Genomic DNA, 22,051 nt, shown 5'->3' on the forward strand with positions numbered 1-22,051 from the left:
CTGTAATGTAATGAAGGGTACCGTAACGTAATGAAGGGTAACGTAACGTAATGAAGAGTACTGTAGTAATGAAGGGTAACGTAACGTAATGAAGGGTAATGTAATGAAGAGTACCGTAACGTAATGAAGAGTAATGTAACGTAATGAAGGGTAACGTAACGTAATGAAGGGTAATGTAATGAAGAGTACCGTAACGTAATGAAGAGTAATGTAACGTAATGAAGGGTAACGTAACGTAATGAAGGGTAATGTAATGAAGAGTACCGTAACGTAATGAAGAGTACTGTAATGTAATGAAGGGTACCGTAACGTAATGAAGGGTACCGTAACATAATGAAGAGTACTGTAATGTAATGAAGGGTAACGTAACGTAATGAAGGGTAATGTAATGAAGAGTACCGTAACGTAATGAAGAGTAATGTAACGTAATGAAGGGTACCGTAACGTAATGAAGGGTAACGTAACGTAATGAAGAGTACCGTAACGTAATGAAGTGTAATGTAATGAAGAGTACCGTAACGTAATGAAGAGTACCGTAACGTAATGAAGAGTACCGTAACGTAATGAAAGGTACCGGAACGTAATGAAAGGTGACGTAACGAAGGGTAGCGTAATGAAAGGTACCGTAACGTAATGAAAGGTACCGTAACGTAATGAAGGGTAGCGTAACAGAACGAAGGGTAGCGTAACAGAATGAAGGGTAGCGTAACAGAATGAAGGGTACGTAACAGAATGAAGGGTAGCGTAACAGAATGAAGGGTAGCGTAACAGAATGAAGGGTAGCGTAACAGAACGAAGGGTAGCGTAATGAAGTGTAGCGTAACAGAACGAAGGGTAGCGATACAGAACGAAAGGGTAGCGTAACAGAACGAAGGGTACGTAACAGAACGAAGGGTAGCGTAACAGAACGAAGGGTAGCGTAACAGAACGAAGGGTAGCGTAACAGAAACGAAAGGGTAGCGTAACAGAACGAAGGGTAGCGTAACAGAACGAAGGGTAGCGTAAGGGCAGTATGAGTAGAATGATAGGGTAGCGTAAGTAACAGAACGAAGGGTAGCGTAACAGAACGAAGGGTACGTAACAGAATGAAGGGCAGTGTAACAGAATGTAGGGTAGCGTAACGTAACGAAGGGTAGCGTAACAGAATGAAGGGTAGGTAACAGAATGAAGGGTAGGTAACAGAATGAAGGGTAGCGTAACAGAATGAAGGGTACGTAACAGAATGAAGGGTAACAGAACGAAGGGTACGTAACAGAATGAAGGGTACCGTAACAGAACGAAGGGTACGTAACAGTTTCCTTGGATATTTCAACCCATATAACAACACACATGGCAGCACTTAAGAAATCAACAATTCTGAGCGCAGCTTCACGCGACCCGATCGTAATGCCCATGGTCAATTTGGTTTGACATCCGATATCCCTATGAGGCTAGGGACCATCAGTAAATTACACAATGAACATGGGACAATATTTAGAAATGACAATAGCTCCAAATCAATTACTTAAAAATCTAAAACCAGGGCCTCCCAAGTGGCTCAGTGGTCTAATCCTGGTTCGAATCCAGGCTGTATCACAGTGGTCTAAGACACTGCAACACAGTGCTAGCTGTTCTACTAAAGATCCTGGGTTAGAGTCCAGGCTCTGTCGCAGCCGGCCGCGACCGGGAGACCCATGGGGCGGCGCACAATTGTCCCAGCGTCGTCCGGGTTAGGGGAGGGTTTGGCCGTCTTGTGGCGGGCCGGGCGCAATGCATGCTAACACGGTCGTCAGGTACACGGTGTTTCCTCCGACACATTGGTGCGGTTGGCTTCCGGGTTAAGCGAGCATTGTGTCAAGAAGCAGTTCGGCTTGGCTGGGTTGTGTTTCTGAGGACACGCGGCTTGAGACCGTCGCCTCTCCCGAGTCCGTACGGGAGTTGCAGCGATGGGACAAGACTGTAACTACCAATTGGATATCACGCAATATTGGGGAGAAAAAGGGAAACAAAAACCCCCATCAAAAACCAACTATAAATTGTAGAAATTATATACAAATATAGAAAGGGAGTTGCAGCGATGGGACAAGACTGTAACTACCAATTGGATACCATGAAATTGGGGAGAAAATATCTAAAACCAACTATAAATTGTAGAAATTATATACAAATATAGAAAGATTAAAATACTGTCCCATTTACATTGTGTACTTTATTGACGGTCCCTAACTAGCCACAGAGATTGGCTATCTTTGCCACGGTCGCACACCAGCTGGTTGAAGCTAATTGGGTAAATACGTTGGCTAGCACAAGACCTGGTTGGACTGTTTCAAATGATCTAGAAGGGTAGAGTGACTGTAACTGTGTACTCTTTTGGCAGAGTGAATGTAGAAACACTTGCCACATGCGAACACACACACAAGAGACACCCATATTATACCCCCCCCCCCCCCCCCCCCCCTCCTCCAAAACAACTCTCGTGTTAGCTTCAGTCAAGGCCACTGCATTTCTTAATGGCCAAACCGTTCACCCTTCTTTAACAATTTGGAAAGTCCCTCCAGCCAACGCTTTCATCACTCCAATTCTTTTAGATCCACGATGGCGAGTGTGCAAGTGCTCACTTTGAGACAAATGTGGATAAAGGGGGATGTAGACACCGTCTCAGTCGGAAGGACAGCTGAGTTGGAAGGACAGCTGAGTTGATGACAGAGGAAGGAATGGCAGTTCAATCTAGTACGGATTACATTATGACACTTCATTAAACAGTTAGGGGAATGGATTCCAACGACGGGTCTTGTAGCTGGTGGTGGTGGGAAGTGGATGGGTTGTCGGTAACTGTTGCTATGGAAGTGTGTAGAATATGAATAATAACAAGTAGCGAGGTATTTGAGAATACACTTTCTTTTGTATTTTAGGGGTATTTATTAGGGTTTCCCATTAGCCGTTGCAAAAGCAAGAGCTACTCTTCCTGGGGTTCCACACAAAACATGAAACATAATACGAATGACATAATACAGAATGACAAATAATAGAATTGACATGATACAGAATGACATGATACAGAATGACATAATACAGAATGACATAATACAGAATGACATGATACAGAATGACATAATACTGAACTTTAATAGACAAGATGTACAATGTTTCCATCCAGAGAATCTTCACTTTGTTTCATGTATACTTCAATAGCTCAACACAAGTTTCAGTAAGGATGTGAGTAGGATTACAAAACATTTTTTTCTCTAACACAGGGAGGCTATTGCTTTGGGCACAACAGACTTTGCAGTGGAGGATATGGATAAAATCATGGAGGAGCTGGGGAGGGATTTCAAGGGCAACTCCTACCATCTAATGCACAAGAACTGCAACCACTTCTCATCCTCGCTGTCTGAGGTCAGTTTCTGTTTCATCACCGTTTCAATACAYACGATTACTGTTTCATTATACAGTTTGAATTATACATTATATTGACATTTARTGTGAACAGTCTGATAGAGCCATTCCACCATTTTTAAAAGGAACATTGCCTATTGACAGTAATACATATTTTGCGGAGTATGTTTTTTAATTTATTTGCCAATTGCATATCCGATACTGTATCCACATTATTCAGTCCTTTTCCCGACGACATGTTTGTACTCGTTCTATTCCAGCTGTTGTGTGGGCGTGAGATCCCTCGCTGGGTGAACCGCCTGGCCTATTTCAGCTCCTGCGTGCCCTTTCTCCAGACCTGCCTCCCWAAGGAGTGGCTGACCCCCGCTGCRCTCCAGASCCACATCAGCATGGGTCTCCGCAAGGAGGAGCGGGAGGCCGGGGAGTCCAGCGACGAGGACCCCAACTCAGCCTCCGGGACCGCCGGGGCGGGCGCCGGATCCTCACACAGCTGTCGCCATACACGGGTCTGAGCCAATGACTGTAGGTCTGAAGAGAACAGCCAATAGGACTCTCTCAATTACCTTTGACCTTCGAACKCTGGACCAGAAGGTCACCAGGTCACCTGTGCTGGGGATGTAGTGATGTAATATCTGTGGGCCTGACTGAATAACCACCTGACCTCATAGTACCACCCCTGAGAACAGAGACGGGGACAGATGATTAGTTAGCCTACTAGCTCGCGGAGCCCGCCGGGGCCAGGGGACCTGCAAAACCTACAGATCCCCTGGCTTTCTTCCTTTTTAGATATGGTAGATATATTCTGAAGGGGGATTTGTTATAGGTTTGTTGACCAACTAACTCAGAGCATGGCATGGCTCTTTTAGATTGACCACAGCTACATGATGTACTGTAGGTCTGGGCTACTTTGTAGTATTTCTCTTTTTCCATGAACTTTTAAACCTTTGTCAGCCTTCATCCCTGATCCACCCTGATTCCCTTCTTGCGGAACTCCTTCTATTGTAGAGTAGACGGATATCAGAAACAACAAAGATACATCTAAAGTGATGTCCAAAATGGAACCCTATTCCCTATATAGTGCACTACTTTAGACCAGAGCCCTAAGGCACCCTATTCCCTATATAGTGCACTATTTTAGACCAGAGCCCTATGGAACCCTATTCCCTATATAGTGCACTATTTTAGACCAGATCCCTATGGCACCCTATTCCCTATATATAGTGCACTATTTTAGACCAGAGCCCTATGAAACCCTATTCCCTATATAGTGCACAATTTTTTGTTGTTGACAAGGGCCAATATGGCTCTTGTCAAAATAAGTGCCCTATCCAGGGCATAGGGTTCCATTTGGTACGACGCCTAAGTATGTCTCTGCCTGAGACTACTGGTATTGTAACTTTAGCAGGATGTTACTTGCTGCTCATTTCAATAGGGTACGTGTTCAATAACCTCCTTACTTGGGCCTTCAGTCTTAACTTCAAAGACGTTTTGTTTATGTGTGTGGGGGAGGGGTGGAGTTAATATTCTGGCCATTTTTTGGGACGTTGTAGTGCACTATATATAGTGATATGAACCATATATATAGTGATATGTGCTCTGTTTAGAAGGAGTAATTACATGTGGGATTTAAACCATCACATTTCTGTTAAACGTCATTCTTAACTGAAAATTATGTGCAAAGGTTTGGACAAAAGTGAAGACATCGAAATTAGTTTTGAACCATATTGATTTCAATGATTACATTTTATCGTATTAGTATTATATATTTGGGTGTTATTTGTCTATTTCATGGTCTCATGTATTGTTTAACCAGACATTGTCCGTCCCCCCTCCCATATAAATAGCTARGTACTACCATAATATATGATGAATAACACTGGCAGATGTCTCTGAAACGTGCATTTACACATTTCTTCAATGGGAATCATTCAATCTTTCATCAGGAGATGAAACAGAAACCTGATCGAGGAAGCTCAGCCATTGTGACCGATCAGTCGAAGCACAACATCAGAAATCTCAGCAGTGAAAGTGAAGKTCATAGTTGTTGAATCACAGTGTTCTGTTCATACAACTCCTCTTTTTCTTGACCCCTCCTCCCCAGAGAGTGATTGAGTAGGTGTGTGAGGGGTCTGGGGGCCTGTCGAGGGGCGGGGGGGGGTTACAGTTAGGGCATTGTGTGAAGGAAAAGGGGTATTTTGTTGTGAGATGTCTTTTGATTGGTGAGGTTATGTCTCTTAATGTGTTGGATTCACAGGTGATCCCTGAAACAAGGAGGGGAAGTTGTCCTACCATCAGCCAGTTGTTCTACCAGTCAGTCAGTTGTCCACCAGTCAGTCAGTTGTTCTACCAGTCAGTCAGTTGTCCTACCAGTCAGTCAGTTGTCCTACCAGTCAACCAGATGTTCTACGGTCAGTCAGTTGTCCTACCAGTCAGCCAGTTGTTCTACCAGTCAGTCAGTTGTCCTACCAGTCAGTCAGTTGTTCTAACCAGTCAGTCAGTTGTCCTACCAGTCAGTCAGTTGTTCTACCAGTCAGTCAGTTGTCCTACCAGTCAGTCAGTTGTTCTACCAGTCAGTCAGTTTGTCCTACCAGTCAGTCAGTTGTCCTACCAGTCAACCAGATGTCCTACCAGTCAGTCAGTTGTCCTACCAGTCAGCCAGTTGTCTACCGGTCAGTCAGTTGTCCTACCAGTCAGCCAGTTGTCCTACCAGTCAGCCAGTCCTGGACTAGAGTATTACACTGACTACCATCCTATCAAACAATATCAATAATGCTGTTTCCAGATGAGACAGACGTTAGGCTACATGTTATTCTGTTCTGTTCCTGCATTATATTACAACTGCTCTGGTAGACTCAATAGTTTCCATTCTGAAGTCCAGTCCATTGCATTCCGTACATAAGTCTTTCTGGAGGACAATATTGTCCTCTCTTTCTCTTCTCCTCCTTGGTTTACTGTCTGTCTGTCTGCCATCCATCCCTCTGTCCCCCCCCCCCCCTCCCCCCTCTCAGGAAGGAAATCACATGACCTGTGCTTATTACACAGGTGTCTCATTATTATCCATCATCTCCATGACAACTGGGCAAAATAAAATAACTATATTTATTTGTTTATATACTTATTTTTAAATCATCCATATTTGTATTAATTTTTTTTATGTGTAGTGTCATCTACGTTGTTTTTGTTTTTTTAATTCAGGAAGATTTTTTTTTTTGTTATCTTGAAATTGAAATGGGTTCCGTAAAGGTCAGTATTCCATGCTCAACATTGAAATAATTTTTGGTACTTTCTACAGAGAAGACCTTTTCTATTGTATTATGTATGTGCTTTATCGAATTGTAAGACGATGCCACAAATGTTGAGAATGGTAATAGAGTAAAGATAGAAGAATAGCAGTAATATGTTGTCCTGTCCTTGAGTTTGYCCACACCGTCTGAAATGAACACCATTGAATGGGAGGAAAATCTTATTTTGTTTTCAGTCAGATGAGATGGCCAGCAGGATGTTGGGAAATGTGTCATAAAGATCTGGCTATTTTGTATGTATATTTTCAGTACATTTTTGTTAAGGAGATGTTTAGGGTGCAGGAGCAAAGATATATWTTTTTTATAACTAACCCAAGATAGACCACAGCATGTCGTTTCCTCTGGGAGTAAATTACTCATAGTGGGCAGAACAAGCAAGAAGGTGGGCAGAGCTAAACACGAGCCAGGCAGAGTCTATTGGCTCGTTCTAGCATTGATTTGCATATTTCCGATAGGGAACGCCTAATTTYAAGTGCGCCTGTGCAGTATCTTAATTCGCGCTTGCGCTCCTAAACGCAATTTTTTAAAACTTTGGCCAAGGGTGAAGTCTAGAAAACGTAGTCCCACTCTGTTCGTAACATATTCTAGTTTTGAACACTGTATTGAGATCAAATATTTCATCGATGAGAACATTAGCAGAATGTTGGCCATAAACCATCTCGTTTTCATCTTCTCCCACTGGCGGCCACTTYMCTTCCTCTCACCACCAAATGTGGTACTGAGTTGAAACACCAACCGGATGCTTCACATTTATACATCCAGTGAAATATCTGTCTCATTGTTATATCTGTGGCATGGGTCTTGTGGAACTTTTTGATAGGTCTGGATGACTGGAACACGCCCACCACCCTTGGTGCTGAAGAACATCCGGTTTCCCCCTCGTTCTCTCACTCGGAGTCGCCATTTTGACACACATAAGCCAAGCAAGCACACTACCAGAAGTAACGAAGACAACGGAAAGGGTGAGGTTCAAGTTTTGATAATTGTAATGTCGTCAGCAGACTGGCACAAATATTTGGCGAATCAATAATCTAATGATTAATATTTTGTCCGAGTGCCAAGCTAGTAATGCAGTTAAACTAGCGAAAATGAAACTGCACGACATGGTAACGTTAGCTAGCTAGTAACGTACGTAGCCGACTAAACTCAGCTATTTTGTGGGCGGGCTGGATCTCCGATGTAACATACAATGATGTTTTTTAATCCGAATTTCTGATTTCAGAACACAAAGAATAGCACCACTAACACAGAATATTTTTGTATAATTGCGGCCTTTTCCTCGGGTCCTAATGCCGCGTTCACGACAACTGGGAACTCGTGGGAAAACGAGCTGCGACCGGATAGCTAGCGACTAACGTTAGCTAGTAAGCTTGCTAACGTATATACACATTATCAATATTGTGATTTAATTAATATTAAACGGTATGTAGTTTATTCGTTTAGCGTATATGTGAAACTGTTTACGTTGCCGAACTCAGACTATCTGGCTATTATTTGCCAGCATAACGGCTCCTAAACTTGGCTAAAGTGCACTTTTAGTATTGATAACTCTTAGCTAACGTTAGCTAGTTAGCACACTGATCTGGGCCTTGTCGGCAACCTACGTGTTTGGGGAWAAATGTACTGTTAATGATCTAATAACTTAATCACGTAGCTAACTTTTTGTTTCAGATAACTATGAGTGGATGTCGAGTGTTTATCGGTCGTTTGAGCCCTCATGCTCGTGAGAGGGACGTGGAGAAATTCTTCAAAGGTTATGGAAGGATCCGAGAAGTAAATTTGAAGAACGGATTCGGCTTTGTGGTAAGTCGGCCTTGCCTCGTGTCTTGATCAAACACCTATTGTGAATGTTTTGTTTGTTGATTAGTTAACCCCCCTTCTCTTTAATCAGGAGTTTGACGACCACAGAGACGCTGATGATGCAGTTTACGAGCTGAATGGCAAGGAACTCTGTAGTGAAAGGTAACGATTTAGATGCACATTGAGCAATGTCTCAAGAAAGATAAATTGCGACATGTTATATTTTGACATTTAATTCATATGGACAGTGTTGGAAGAAGTACACGACTTTCATACTTGAATAAAATAACATTTGTGAAAGTGTGAATTAGACCATTTTCCAGTCCTTCGATTTGTGAAAGTGTGTGAATTAGACCATTTCCCAGTCCMGCTAAGCATTCAAAATGTAACAAGTACTTTTGGGTGTCAGGTGGAAATTAATGGAGTAAAACGCACATTATTTCCATTAGGAGTGAAATAAAAGTTGTCAAAATATAAAAAGTTAAGTACAGATACTCAAAAAAATCTACTCACTCTACTTTAAAGTAGCACTTTAAAGCATTTTTACCTTTCTAGCCCAGTGGAACACCCACAATATTCCGCTGAAAAGGCAGCTCGCAAAATTTCATTGAAATATGAAACTTTCACATTTCATTGAAATATGAAACTTTCACACATTAACAAGTCCAATACATCAAATGAAAGATAAACATCTTGTTAATCTACCCATCATGTCCGATTTTTAAAATGTTTTACAGCGGAAACACAACAAATATATATATATATGTTAGATCACCACCAAATCAAATAAACACACAGCCATTTTCCCCAGCCAAAGATGGTCACAAAAGCAGAAATGGAGATAAAATTATTCACTTACCTTTGATAATCTTCATCAGATGACACTCGTAGGATATCATGTTACACAATACATTTATGTTTTGTTCGATAATGTGCATATTTATATCCACAAATCTCGGTTTACATTAGCGCCATGTTCAGAAATGCCTCCAAAATATCCGGAGAGCCACGTCAAATAACAAAAATACTCATCATAAACTTTGAAAGATACCCGTTTTACATATAATTAAATATATACTTGTTCTTAATGCAACCGCTGTGTACGATTTTTAAAAAACTTTAGGAAAAAGCATACCATGCAATAATCTGAGACGGCGCTCAGATTTCTGAGCGCACACAACATTTCTCCGCCATGTTGGAGTCAACAGAAATACGAAATTACATCATAAATATTCCCTTTGATGATCTTTCATCAGAATGCAGTGCCAGGAATCCTAGTTTCACGATAAATCGTTCTTTTGTTCGATAATGTCCATTACTAGTATCCAATTAAATACTTTTGCTAGCACGTTTAGTTCACATGTCCAAACGCTAGCCCTCACCCTCCGATCCAACAGATCCCAGACGTGCTCAATAGGATTGAGATCCGGGCTCTTCGCTGGCCAMGGCAGAACAATGACATRCATGTCTTGCAGGAAATCARGCACAGAACGTGCAGTATGGCTGGAGGCTCATGTCAGGATGAGCCTGCAGGAAGGGTACCACATGAGGGAGGAGGATGTCTTCCCTGTAACGCACAGCGTTGAGATTGCCTGTAATGACAGCAAGCTTAGTCCGATGATGCTGTGACACACCGCCCCATACCATGATGGACCCTCCACCTCCAAATCGATCCCTCTCCAGAGTACCTGCCTCGATGTAACGCTCATTCCTTTGACGATAAACACGAAACCGACCATCACCCCATGTGAGACAAAACCGCGACTCGCCAGAATAGCACCTTTTGCCAGTCCTGTCTGGTCCAGCAACGGTGGGTTTGTGTCCACAGGTGATGTCTGGTGAGGACCTGCCTTACAACAGGCCTACAAGCCCTCAGTCCATCCTCTCTCAGCCTATTGCGGACAGTCTGAGCACTGATGTGCGTTCCTGGTGTAACTCGGGCAGTTGATGCCATCCTGTCCTGCAGATGTGATGTTCGGATSTACCGATCCTGTGCAGGGGTTGTTACACATGGTCTGCRGCTGCGAGGATGATCAGCTGTCCGTCCTGTATCTCTGTAGCGCTGTCTTAGGCGTCTCACGGTGCGGACATTGCAATTTYTTGCCCTGCCCATATCTGCAGTCCTCATGCCTCCTTGCAGCATGCCTGAGACATGTTCACGCAGCTGAGCAGGGGACCCTGGGCATCTTTATTTTGMTGTTTTTCAGAGTCAGTAGAAAGGCCTCTTTCGTGTCCTAAGTTTTCATAACTGTGACCTTGCTTACCTACTGTTGTAAGCCGTTGGTGTCTTAATGACCATTCCACAGGTGCATSTTCATTAATTGTTTATGGTTCATTAAACAAGCATGGGAAACTGTTTAAACCCTTTACAATGAAGTTATTTGAAWTTTTACGAATTATCTTTGAAAGACAGGGTCCTGAAAAGGGGSTGTTTATTATTTTTGCTTAGTTTATATTCCCTGTGAATGTGGTATTCTTGCCCAACTGTTCAGAGAAATTAGTCACTGAAGTTTTTTGCCCATATTTCATACCGGGTTCTGAACAGTAGATAACGCTTAAATTTAAAAAAAAATAATATTTATAAATACTTTAAAAAATAAATACCCTTCCCCCTCAATGTCACTCAAATTGCACGATTACATATTGGTTTCCTTACCCTCTGAGCAGTCTATAAACAAGGTATGACAGCAATTCATGTGTTGCTTTTGTTGTCCATTGTTTCAAATGCTAACTTGGAATTTGTGGCGCAAATTCAATGCAATTCAATGGTACCTATATTAACATCTAGTGGTCACATCCTGGTAATATCAATTACAACTAGAGGTCCAGTTTCAAAATGGACTCGATGTGCATAAACACGTTTAAAAAAACAAATAAACATATAGACCCGTTCCAAACTGACCCGGCGACAACTAGACTCATTCCTTATGGACCTGGTCCGATCCGAGTGAGGGAAGCAGCAGAAGTTTTATTTTAAGTTGCTAACCGGCGAGAGGGAGATTACGCTGGTATAGTGAGAGGGGCTGAAGGGAGCGAGAGACTGAAAACGACCAAGCCGTCTCTCACTATAGTAGACTAATAGCMGCCATAGCTAGGTTATTTATCATCATATAAGATGCCGTAGTATCTGTCTTGACAGCATCAAACTGGGAAGTAGCAACTAGGCTGCAGGGCATGCACTTTCTAGTCCTTCAGTTACAAATAACAATTCCATTTAGAATATTTAGTAGCAAGCCTACCTGCTGGTCGTTGTAGACAATTTATCTCCAAACTTTTGTGACACACGGAGCAAGTCTCTATCTGTAGCATTTTGCTGCTTTGTCTAATGATTAGCCAGCAACAAGCTACACGCTAGCAGTTTTGTTGCTTTGTCTAATGATTAGCCAGCAACAAGCTACACGCTAGCAGTTTTGTTGCTTTGTCTAATGATTAGCCAGCAACAAGCTACACGCTAGCAGTTTTGTTGCTTTGTCTAATGATTAGCCAACAACAAGCTACACGCTAGCAGTTTGTTGCTTTGTCTAATGATTAGCCAACAACAAGCTACACGCTAGCAGTTTGTTGCTTTGTCTAATGATTAGCCAACAACAAGCTACACGCGCCTCATAAGAAGCAAGAGCGGCGGCATAAATTAGACAGTTTCTCTGGCTACTGCACCATGTCACGTTCTTATCTGGACGGCACTTCTGGACAAGTCCGTTTGAAATGACACACCCGAGACCGGTGACAATCGGATCCGACCCATTATTTAGAGTTCTGAATCTACTACCAACTTTAATGACCCCRCCCCTGTTCAGAGACATTAATCAGATGATACAAATACCTTGCGTAGGGTGAAGAAAGAATACTAAGTCTTTTAGTCATTTCTGCTGCCCTGTTAAGTGTCTGTTTTGTCTTTTTTTATAGGGTGACTATAGAGCATGCCCGCTCCAGAAGAGGGAGGGGTGGTGGACCTGGGATGGGCGGCGGCGGCGGAGGAGGAGGACGTTTCTCACCTCGTTTCAGCAGCTACCGCCAGGGGTCTGGTGATCGCCGCGGRGGTGGTGGTGGRGGCGGCGGCGGCTCCAGGTATACAGACTACACCGCTTCGTTTTAAACRTTCTCACTTGCAGCGAATGGAGTTTAGTCAGTGTGATTTTAGTTCCCCTCGTAGCTTGGAGACATTTACCTTCCTGGTGGCTCTGCSTGCAGAAGTAGCATATCTGGTGTCTTACATGTATTGAATATACCAACTGAATAATTTAAGACTTATCACGTTAGATTTGAACGTTTTCACTTGTAGCAGTCATTTCCCCCAGTGTGATTAGAATACGTTGTGACATCCCTCTGTCTTGCTCCTATGCTGTACATTCATGTCTTATATCTATTGACCTGTGGCTTCATTTAATGTCAGGCTCATGTGTATTAATCATTTCAGTCCTAATAGTAACAGGTCACCCGCCCCCGTGTTTAACTTTGCTCTGCCTTCCTCCCATGCAGTAGGTATGGTCCTCCGGTGCGCACTGAACACAGAATCATCGTGGAGAACCTGTCGTCACGTATCAGTTGGCAGGTGAGAGTTTAAAACCCATCTGGTTCAGACCAACCATTACTCTGTACGTACTCTGATAATGCCTTTTCTTTATAAGCTGCATTCTTATTGAAAAACTTGTTTTTATTTTATTTATTACCAAAAGGACACGGCTATATGCTCAAAAGTCCATTAGGGTAAATAGAACGGCAAGGCCCCTTTTGGATTCAGGAATTCATTGTTTTATTTCTTGACTTAGTTTTTTACTGTGTCTTTCAAACAGAAATATATAAGCACTTATACCAGAAGGTAAATCTAACCAATCACATCGTAGTTTTATTTGAACAGCTTATTCTTATTSTGGTTATTAGTTTATAATGGAGTTGCATGCACAACCTCCTTGGAGGTGTTATGTGCATAGCGCCCTKTGCTGGTTGTGTTTTCAATAGTGTCCATTTGGTGCCTCTCCTTACACGCAGTTGCCGCTGGTCTAAATCTTGGCTGGGCCCCGTAGCGGGTGAAAGGGGTCTAGCGCAGGATAGCCTTAGGATGGTCCCTCGTAATCCCCAGTCTGGAGGTTCTGTGGTCTGGTCTGGTGGAAACCCCCCCCCGACTGCAGCCAGCCTGTAACCCCCTCAACACACTCCACGTTCCCTACATTCTCCCGTTTGGTTCTTTTATCTGTTGCTGATGGAGCTGGGGGTGTTGACAGTTGGGCACACTGCACACCCCCTTCCTTCGTTCCTTCCCCTACTTGATCTCTGGTGGTCCTTTACTTGTGGAGGCTGGCCGGAGTCCGGGTCTGTCAAGGCTGAGGGAGGTCGTTTCTCAAGGGCTTAACACTGTGACTGCATTGGTTCCCATTGGTCCTCTATTTGGACACGTGGCTCTTTGCTAATGTCTCCCTGGGTATGGAACGGTAAGTAACATATAACTCATGTGATTGGGTTTAAGGGTTGGGAGGAWCAGGGAGTGGAATCCTATACCTTAGTCTTACTGGGAAAACTTATATAAGCCCTTACGGAAAATTTATACTAGGCCAATTAATAGGTTACTGAAAGYACCCCTTGATCAAAATGGGTCATGATGAAATTTAAAATACTTCTAATCTCCATAGACTTCATTTTAGTTTAGCGACGCCCCCTAAAACCATTATAGTTGCCKCTAACCGACAACATATCCAAGACACTACACCTCAAAGGATATGTCGCGTCTCACCATCTTACTATTTGTCACATCAATCCTATTTGACTAACAAACCTGAAATACAATACCAGGGAACTTGAGTAGAATCAGGTTTCTCCTTTTGAGTGAAATGGTTAGCTGTGAAGCCACGGTAGTGGCTCGTCACTTATTAAACGCCCCTCGTCCGAAAATGCCAGAACATCACATTTTTTACTGTGTTTTGATTTGAGGTCAGTATTACAGGGGGGAGGGGGGGGGGTTTTACTGTCGTGTTTTGCTCTACTGATTTTTCTCTTGCCCCAGTTCAGAGTTCTCTCAGCCACATTCGTGTGTTGGTCTGTCACTGACTCATGTATGCTTCACCACAGGACCTGAAAGATCTCATGAGGAAAGTTGGAGAGGTCACCTTTGTGGATGCCCACCGAACTAACAAGAATGAAGGGTGAGGCCTGTCCTGTTCTAGAAAATGGACAAAAACGAAATTGTTTGTGTGTGTGCCCTTGCTGCTATTATGAAATGAGCTGTCAACTTAAACTGTGATTTGCCTCGACAGGGTGGTGGAGTTTGCATCACACAGTGATATGAAGAACGCCCTTGATAAGCTGGACGGAACAGACTTGAATGGACGAAAGCTGAAACTGTCTGAGGATCGCAAGAGCCGTAGGCATCCCTCATCCCAATTTGTAGAGAAGTTGGATAAATACAAGATTGTGATGTTTTTCAGTTTGCAGCTGTAGTTGTGAACCAACCGTGTCTTGATGTTTGGGGGCAGTCTAGCTAGCTACAGAAATGTAGCTTCAAAGATTGGCCTGCAGTGTTGAGCACTATTAAGGGGACTTGAGATTGGAGTATAAAGGCCTGGAATACAACTGACTTGTGTTTTAGGGAGCTGACTACATTAGTGGTTCGGGGGGTAAATATAATTAATTTAATTATTCTCTTCCAACAGCCGCAGCAGGAGTCGTTCCCGTGGCTCTCGCAGCTACTCCGGTCCCGTAGCCGTTCCCCGGTCCCCCCGCTCCAAGTCCCCCAGCCGTAGCAGGAGCCGTGACCGCTCCAGGAGCCCCCGCTCCCGGTCCCCACGCTCCGCCAGCCGTACTCCGAGAAGAAGCCTGCCTCGAGGAGGAGGAGGGGGCAGGGCTGCACATCGCTCCACTTCACGTTCCCGTTCCAAATCCCGTACCCCTCCCGCACGCTCTCATTCCCGTACACCTCCCCCCGTTCCCGCTCTCCTCCCCCCCCGTTCCCGCTCTCCTGCCCCACGTTCCCGCTCTCCTGCCCACGTTCCCGCTCCCTGCCCACGTTCCCGCTCCCCTGCCCCACGTTCCGCTTCCCCTGCCCACGCTCCCCCCCTGCCCCCCGTTCCCGTTCTCCTGCCCCGGCCCGGAAGCCGTCCCGGTCTCGGTCCCCCTCGTGGAGAGCCACACTGAGCTGCTCTGAGTGAGCTGTTTAGGAATAGTCCAGTGGAGGGAGTAGAGACTCATTGGAATGGCTGTTTAGGATTAGTCCAGTGGAGGGAGTAGAGACTCATTGGAATGGCTGTTTAGGATTAGTCCAGTGGAGGGAGTAGAGACTCATTGGAATGGCTGGAACGGACCACTGATAACGTTCTGTTTACCAATGAGTCTGTCCTCCTGATTTTAAAAGTGACCATCAGTCTCCACTGGTATAGTGCTATGTATGGACTGAAGGGAATGTCATGCTGGAACCGTGGCACCTGGCGTTGTGCCAGCCTGCCTGCCTGCTAGTGGGGTTGTAATGAAGAGGAGCCTTGCCTTGGGTGTAATGCCCTCTCTCCCACAATCTAATTTTAAAATCTGAGCTTTAGTCCTGGTTTGGTTCAGTTCCTCTAGGCCCTGGACTGGTTATTTTATGATTATAGGTTGGATCCTGCGTCCCCCAATTCAACTTCTAATTTAGTCTTTATTGCGATCTGAATAATTAAAGAGTTTCCTTTTGTAAACCAAACGTTTTTTCTTTTCTTTTTTAGTTAATGAAATGTACAGTGTGATTTGAGAGCTTTTGATTGGGTCGCAGTCCTGTTGAATATCTGTATCGTTGTCCCTGCAGGTTTGTAAGTCTCATTGTGATTGGTTAAGTTGTATGAAATGTACCTTCTATTTTTTTTGTTGAAGTTAACTTTGTCTAATCAATACAATGGTATTTTTTTCATTGTTTTTGTGCTTATTTGTGTTCCGATCCACACCTCTTAACAGTTAAGTTAAACTGCACCCAAAATGATTTGAATGGGTGTTGTCAAGTAATTTGATCTACTATTGTGTTTTGTTGCGTTTTAACATTGACTGATGATGCTGAGGAATACTGAAAAAGCATTTCACAAATTAAGTGAATGTCATTTTTTAAAATAAACACAAGACTACAATTGCATCGTCTAAACCACCATTTCTAAGCGTGCATGTTATGATCTTCGGTGTACTCGATGGGCGAGCCCCGAGTGTAGGTGTGGAATATTCCGGTCATTTGACTTTCTGTTCAAAATAATTGAACYATTTTTTTTCCTTATTTACATGTGGCTCCGGAGATCTGATGTCCTTGGTTTTTCTGCAGCTTTCTTTTTAGATTCTGCTCGTCTACATTTTGTGGTCTTACCCGATACGAGACAGACAGCAGGGGTCTGCATGTTGTGGCAGACGGGGAAATGTCTGTCAAAACTGATTTGCTACAAATAAAACAGTCCTTGCAAATGTATCTGAATTTTAAAAAAAACTAATGGTTCCCACAAWAAGGGATAAAATGGCATCTTATAGATCACATGGGGTCTTCGGCCTGAAATGTCCCCACTTCTCCTGCCTGCTTTTGGCGTGACGCACGTGAAGACGGTCACGTGAAGGGAGGGCGGTCATGTGCCAGCAGATGTCCTGTGTTCGATACTCTGTGAGCAGACTGGAGGAATCCCTACCTGTTAAAACAAAAGTTGATCTTTAACTAACTAGAAAAGTCATMTAAGAACTAATTCTTTACAATGACGGCCTACCCCGGCTAAACCCAGATGACGTCGGGCCAAGTATGCACCGCCCTATGCGACTCCCGATGATGGCCGGGTGTGATACAGCCTGGATTCAAACCAGAGACTCGTGACGGCTCTATCACTGAGACGCAGTGCCTTAGATCACATTCGCCGCACTGCTAAGCAAAGCAGCGTGACATCCTTTACAATAGTCGAAACAGATCTGGGACCACCAGGCTCATGTTCTTCTCTACAGCGTTTACCAAGGAGAATGGACGTTCTCAGCAGTCAGTCAGTGTGTAGCTTTCGTACACTTAATCCTCACTGCTAATATTTTACTATATATAGGTGTCAACAGCCAAGTGCACTAGATTTTCATGCCACTAGGTGGCATAATTGAACTAAGTGTAGACAGATGTTCAGTGATTACCACACGTTGATTAATCTGACTGTGATAATGGGTATGACAGCTGTTCCCCCCAAATTATTGCTATAGTGATARGGACAATGTAAATTAATGGCATTGTTAGGTTTGCCCTCATTTTGTCTGCATGTAAACAGTATCCCATATTGACYAAGTGAAAACCTATTTAAAAGTATATTTTTTTCTCACATTTATTGAAAATGAAATACAGATCTCATTTACAAAAATAATTCACACCCTTGAGTCKGTACTGTGTAGAAGCACCTTTGTCGGCGATTACATCTTTGAGTATTTCTGTATCAGCTTTGCATTTTGGGATTTTCTACCGTTCGATGGGGTGTGGTGGTGAACAGCAATCTTCKGAGTCTTTCCACGGACTTCAAATGAGATACAAGTCAGGGTTTTGGCTTGGCCACTCAAGGACTTTCACATTCTTGTTCTGGAGCCATTCCACCGTGGCTGTGTGCTTGGGCTCATTGTTTTGTTGGAATGTAAATCTTCGCCACCCCCAGTCTAAGGTCATTGGTGCTCTGAAGCAGGTTCTCATCAATGATTTGCCTATATTTGTCTCCATTCATTGTTCCCTCTATCCTTCCCAGTCTCTCCCAGTCCCTGCTGTTGAAAAGCATCTCCATACTATGATGTTGCCACCACCATGCTTCACGGTAGGGATGGTATACTGTCTGGTTTTCTGCWGACATAGCACTTTGCATTCAGGCCAAAGAGTACAACTTTTTTTTTTTCTGTGTCAGACCACCATCTTGTGCCCTGAGTCTTTCACTTGCCTTTTTGCAAACTCCAGGTGTGCTGTCGTACCTTTTTTTCTCAGGAGTGGGGTTCCGTCTGCCCACTCCCATAAAGCCCAGATTGGTGAAGTGCTTTGGAGACTTGTCCTTCTGGCAGGTTCTCCCATCTCATCCAAGGAACTATAGTTCTGTCAGAGTGGTCAATTGGTTCTTGGTCACCTCCCTGACCAGTGGTGTAAAAGTATTTTAAAGTACTTAAGTAGTATTTTTGGGTATCTACTTTACTATTTATATTTAACTACTTTTACTTCACTTCCTAAAGAAAATAATGTACTTTTTACTCCGTACATTTTCCCCTGACACCCAAAAATACTCGTTACATTTTGAATGCTCAGCAGGACACTAATATGGTCCAATTCACACATTTATCAAGGGAACATCCCTGGTCGTCCCTACTGCCTCTGTTAATGGTGGATTCCTTAAACACAAATGCTTCATTTGTAAATGATGTCTGAGTGTGCCCCGGTCTATCCGTAAATGGAAAAAACGTGCCGTCTGGTTCGTTTTAATTTCAAGGAATTTGAAAATATTTATAGTTTTGATACTTATGTTTATTTGAGCAATTACCTGTACTTTTTCTACATAAGTATAGAGTGTTCAGAAAGTATTCACACCCCTTGAAATGTTTKAACATTTTGTGGTGTTGCAGCCTGAATTWAAAAAAMGAATAAATTGCGATTGTGTCACTAATCTACACACACACAATAGCCCATAATGTCAAAGTGGAATTATGTTTRTAGAAATCTTTACAAATTAATAAAAAATAAAAAAGCTGAAAATGTCTTGAGTCAATAAGTATTCAACCTCTTTGTCATAGCAAGTCTAGGTACAGTGGCCTTCAGCAAGTATTCAGACCCCTTGACTTATTCCACATTATGRTGTGTTACAGRCTGAATTCAAAATGGGTGAGGAAACATTTAWATTTCATCCATTTACACACAATGCCTCATAATGACGAAGTGAAAACATGTTTTAGAAATCTTTGCAAATYTATTGAAATAGAGATKTCATTTACGTAAGTATTCACACCCTTGYGTCAATACATGTTAGAATCACCTTTGGCAGTGATTACAGCTGTGAYTCTTTCTGGGTAAGTCTCTAAGAACTTTTCACACCTGGAATGTGCAACATTTGCCCATTTTATTATTTTCTAAATTCTTCAAGCTCTATCCAATTTGGTTGTTGATCATTGCTCGACAACCATTTTCAGGTCTTGCCATAGAGTTTCAAGTAGATTTAAGGAAAAGCTGTAACTCGGCAACTCAGGAACGTTCACTGTCTTCTTGGTAAGCAACTCCAGTGTAGATTTGGACTTGTGTTTTAGGTTATTGTCCTGCWGAAAGGTGAATTTATCTCCCAGTGTCTGGTGGAAAGCAGACTGAACCAGGTTTTCCTCTAGGATTTTGCCTGTGCTTAGCTCGCCTGTAAAAAAAAAAAAATCCTGAAAAACTCACCAGTCCTTTACAATTACAAGCAAATCAAAATGTTATTGGTCACATATATATATATTTAGCAGATGTTATTGCGTGTGGAGCTAAATGCTTGTGTCCCTAGCTCCAACAGTGCAGTAGTATCTAACAATTCACAACAATACACACACATCTCAAAGTAAAATAATGTAATTAAGAAATAAATATTAGGACGAGCAATGTCGGAGTTGCATTAACTAGAATAAAGTATGTAAACATGATTATAGTGAACAGTGTTCCATGACTATGTACATAGGGCAGCAGCCTCTAAGGTGAAGGGTTGAGAACACCATCCAAAGTATAAATAATAACTTCACCTTAATCAATGTCTGCTTTTTTTGTTTTTTTTACCCGTCTACCAATAGGTGCCCTTCTTTACAAGGCGTTGGAAAACCTCCCTGGTCTTTGTGGTTGAATCTGTGTTTGAAATTCAATGCTGGACTGAGGGATCTTACAATTAGCTGTATGTGTGGGTTACAGAGATGTGGGGTAGTCATGAAAAAATCATGTTAAACACTATTTATTGCACGCAGAGTGAGTCCATGTGACTTATTATGTGACTTGTTAATAAGCACTTTTTCCCCCTCCTGAACTTATTTAGACTTGGCATAGCAAAGGGGTTGAATACTTATTGACTCAAGCCATTTAAACTTWACGTTTTTTTTGTCATTTGCAAAAATGTTGAACAATATAATTCCACTTTGACAGGATGGGGTATTGTGTGTAGATGGGTGATTTAAAATATTCTCAACACAACAAAATGTGGAAAAAGTCAATGGGTGTGAATACCTTCTTGAAGGCACTGCCCATTACGTTAAACATTTTCTTGACATATTGTTGCATGTAGGTTGGTCAGAGCGCCGCGGTGCAAGGACATTGTATACATGCAGCTGAGCCAGCTTGTGCCCAAGCTGAACGAGAATGTGTCCATGGCATTGCCAGCAGTGACGTTATTTCCTGGGGGTGGCAGTGTGGGCATGGTACTGCAGGTCTAGCGAACAGTGCACACGAGTCCTCCATGGAAACAAGCGAGGAGACAGGAGGAGCAGTTAGTCTGGAACAAACCTCTGCGCTGACTCCCCATTGTATCAACTTAACCGCATGAATAATTCATTAAACTTGCTAACGTACATTAAGACAAATACATATTTTATTCAGATAGCTATCATTTTTACCGCCTCGGCTCGTGTGGACGTTTAGCCAGCCTCGTAACGAACCATGGCGGAGCGAAGTGGCCGGCTGAGCCTTGGTGGCGGGGCGCTCAACAGACCCGTGCCTATGAACCTGTTCGCCACATGGGAAATAGATGGATCTTCCCCGAGTTGCATCCCGAGGTAAGCCCCTCTTCTTTGTCCCCACTGCATCAATACTTTGTCAGACTTGTTAGTGGCAAGGCAAGCAGACAGTTTGCGCTGATGATAGCTACGTTGCAATAATACAGCTGCTGAGCTGCAGTGGCGTCAGTATTATCGCCTGAGAACAACCAACCCATTGCAATGACTGTCATGTAGCTACTATGGGAATGGAGACAATGTGTGACTATTATCGACAATGACTATCCCAAAACGTTTCTTACAAAGATGGATAGCTAGCTAACCACTGCAGTACTCTCTCTGCCAAAGTTTAGGCAGTGCTAGTTCGCTATATCGAGACAACCTGGACTCACGGGGTAGACGTAACATAGTAAACAAAATCGGTTGTGTCCAATTTAGTATGATATATTACGTTTGGTATGATATTAACTTCTCTAGGGTAGGGGGCAGCATTCGGAGTTTTGGWTGAAAAGCATGCCCAAATTAAACTGCCTGCTTCTCGGGCCCAGAAGATATGATATGCATATAACTGGTAGATTTGGATAGAAAACACTCTAAAGTTTCKAAAACTGTTGAAATAGTGTCTGTGAGTATAACAGAACTGATTTGGCAGGTGAAAACCTGATAAAAAATCCATTCAGGAAGTAGGATTTTTTTTGGTTTTGTAGTTTTCTATTCAATGCCATTACAGTATCCATTGACTTAGGACTCAAATTGCAGTTCCTATGCCTTCCACTAGATGTCAACAGTCTTTAGAATTGTTTCAGGCTTGTATTCTGAAAAATGAGGGAGTAAGAGCAGTCTGAATGAGTGGACCCTGCCGTGTCACAGAGCTTTTTCATGCGCGTGACCGAGAGAGTGCCTTTCATGTTTACCTTTTATATTGACGACGTTATTGT

The 22,051-nt window shown here is 42.9% G+C and overlaps 2 protein-coding genes across 2 annotated transcripts; both read left to right on the forward strand.

The window, feature by feature from the left end:
* Positions 1-2,967: 2,967 nt before the first annotated feature.
* LOC112077328 (deubiquitinase DESI2) lies at positions 2,968-5,856 on the forward strand. Its single transcript, XM_024143852.2, has 2 exons — positions 2,968-3,375; positions 3,636-5,856. The coding sequence occupies exons 1-2, from the start codon at positions 3,277-3,279 to the stop codon at positions 3,885-3,887; spliced, it is 351 nt and encodes a 116-aa protein (XP_023999620.2). The 5' UTR covers positions 2,968-3,276; the 3' UTR covers positions 3,888-5,856.
* Positions 5,857-7,531: 1,675 nt separating this feature from the next.
* Positions 7,532-16,881, forward strand: LOC112077327 (serine/arginine-rich splicing factor 5). Its single transcript, XM_024143851.2, has 8 exons — positions 7,532-7,639; positions 8,349-8,480; positions 8,569-8,639; positions 12,384-12,545; positions 12,957-13,029; positions 14,541-14,614; positions 14,726-14,836; positions 15,206-16,881. Exons 2-8 carry the CDS (start codon positions 8,355-8,357, stop codon positions 15,600-15,602), a joined length of 1,014 nt encoding a protein of 337 aa, XP_023999619.1. The 5' UTR covers positions 7,532-7,639; positions 8,349-8,354; the 3' UTR covers positions 15,603-16,881.
* Positions 16,882-22,051: the final 5,170 nt, after the last annotated feature.

This window comes from Salvelinus sp. IW2-2015, unplaced genomic scaffold, assembly GCF_002910315.2.
Source record: "Salvelinus sp. IW2-2015 unplaced genomic scaffold, ASM291031v2 Un_scaffold4460, whole genome shotgun sequence".
NCBI lineage: Eukaryota > Metazoa > Chordata > Actinopteri > Salmoniformes > Salmonidae > Salvelinus > Salvelinus sp. IW2-2015.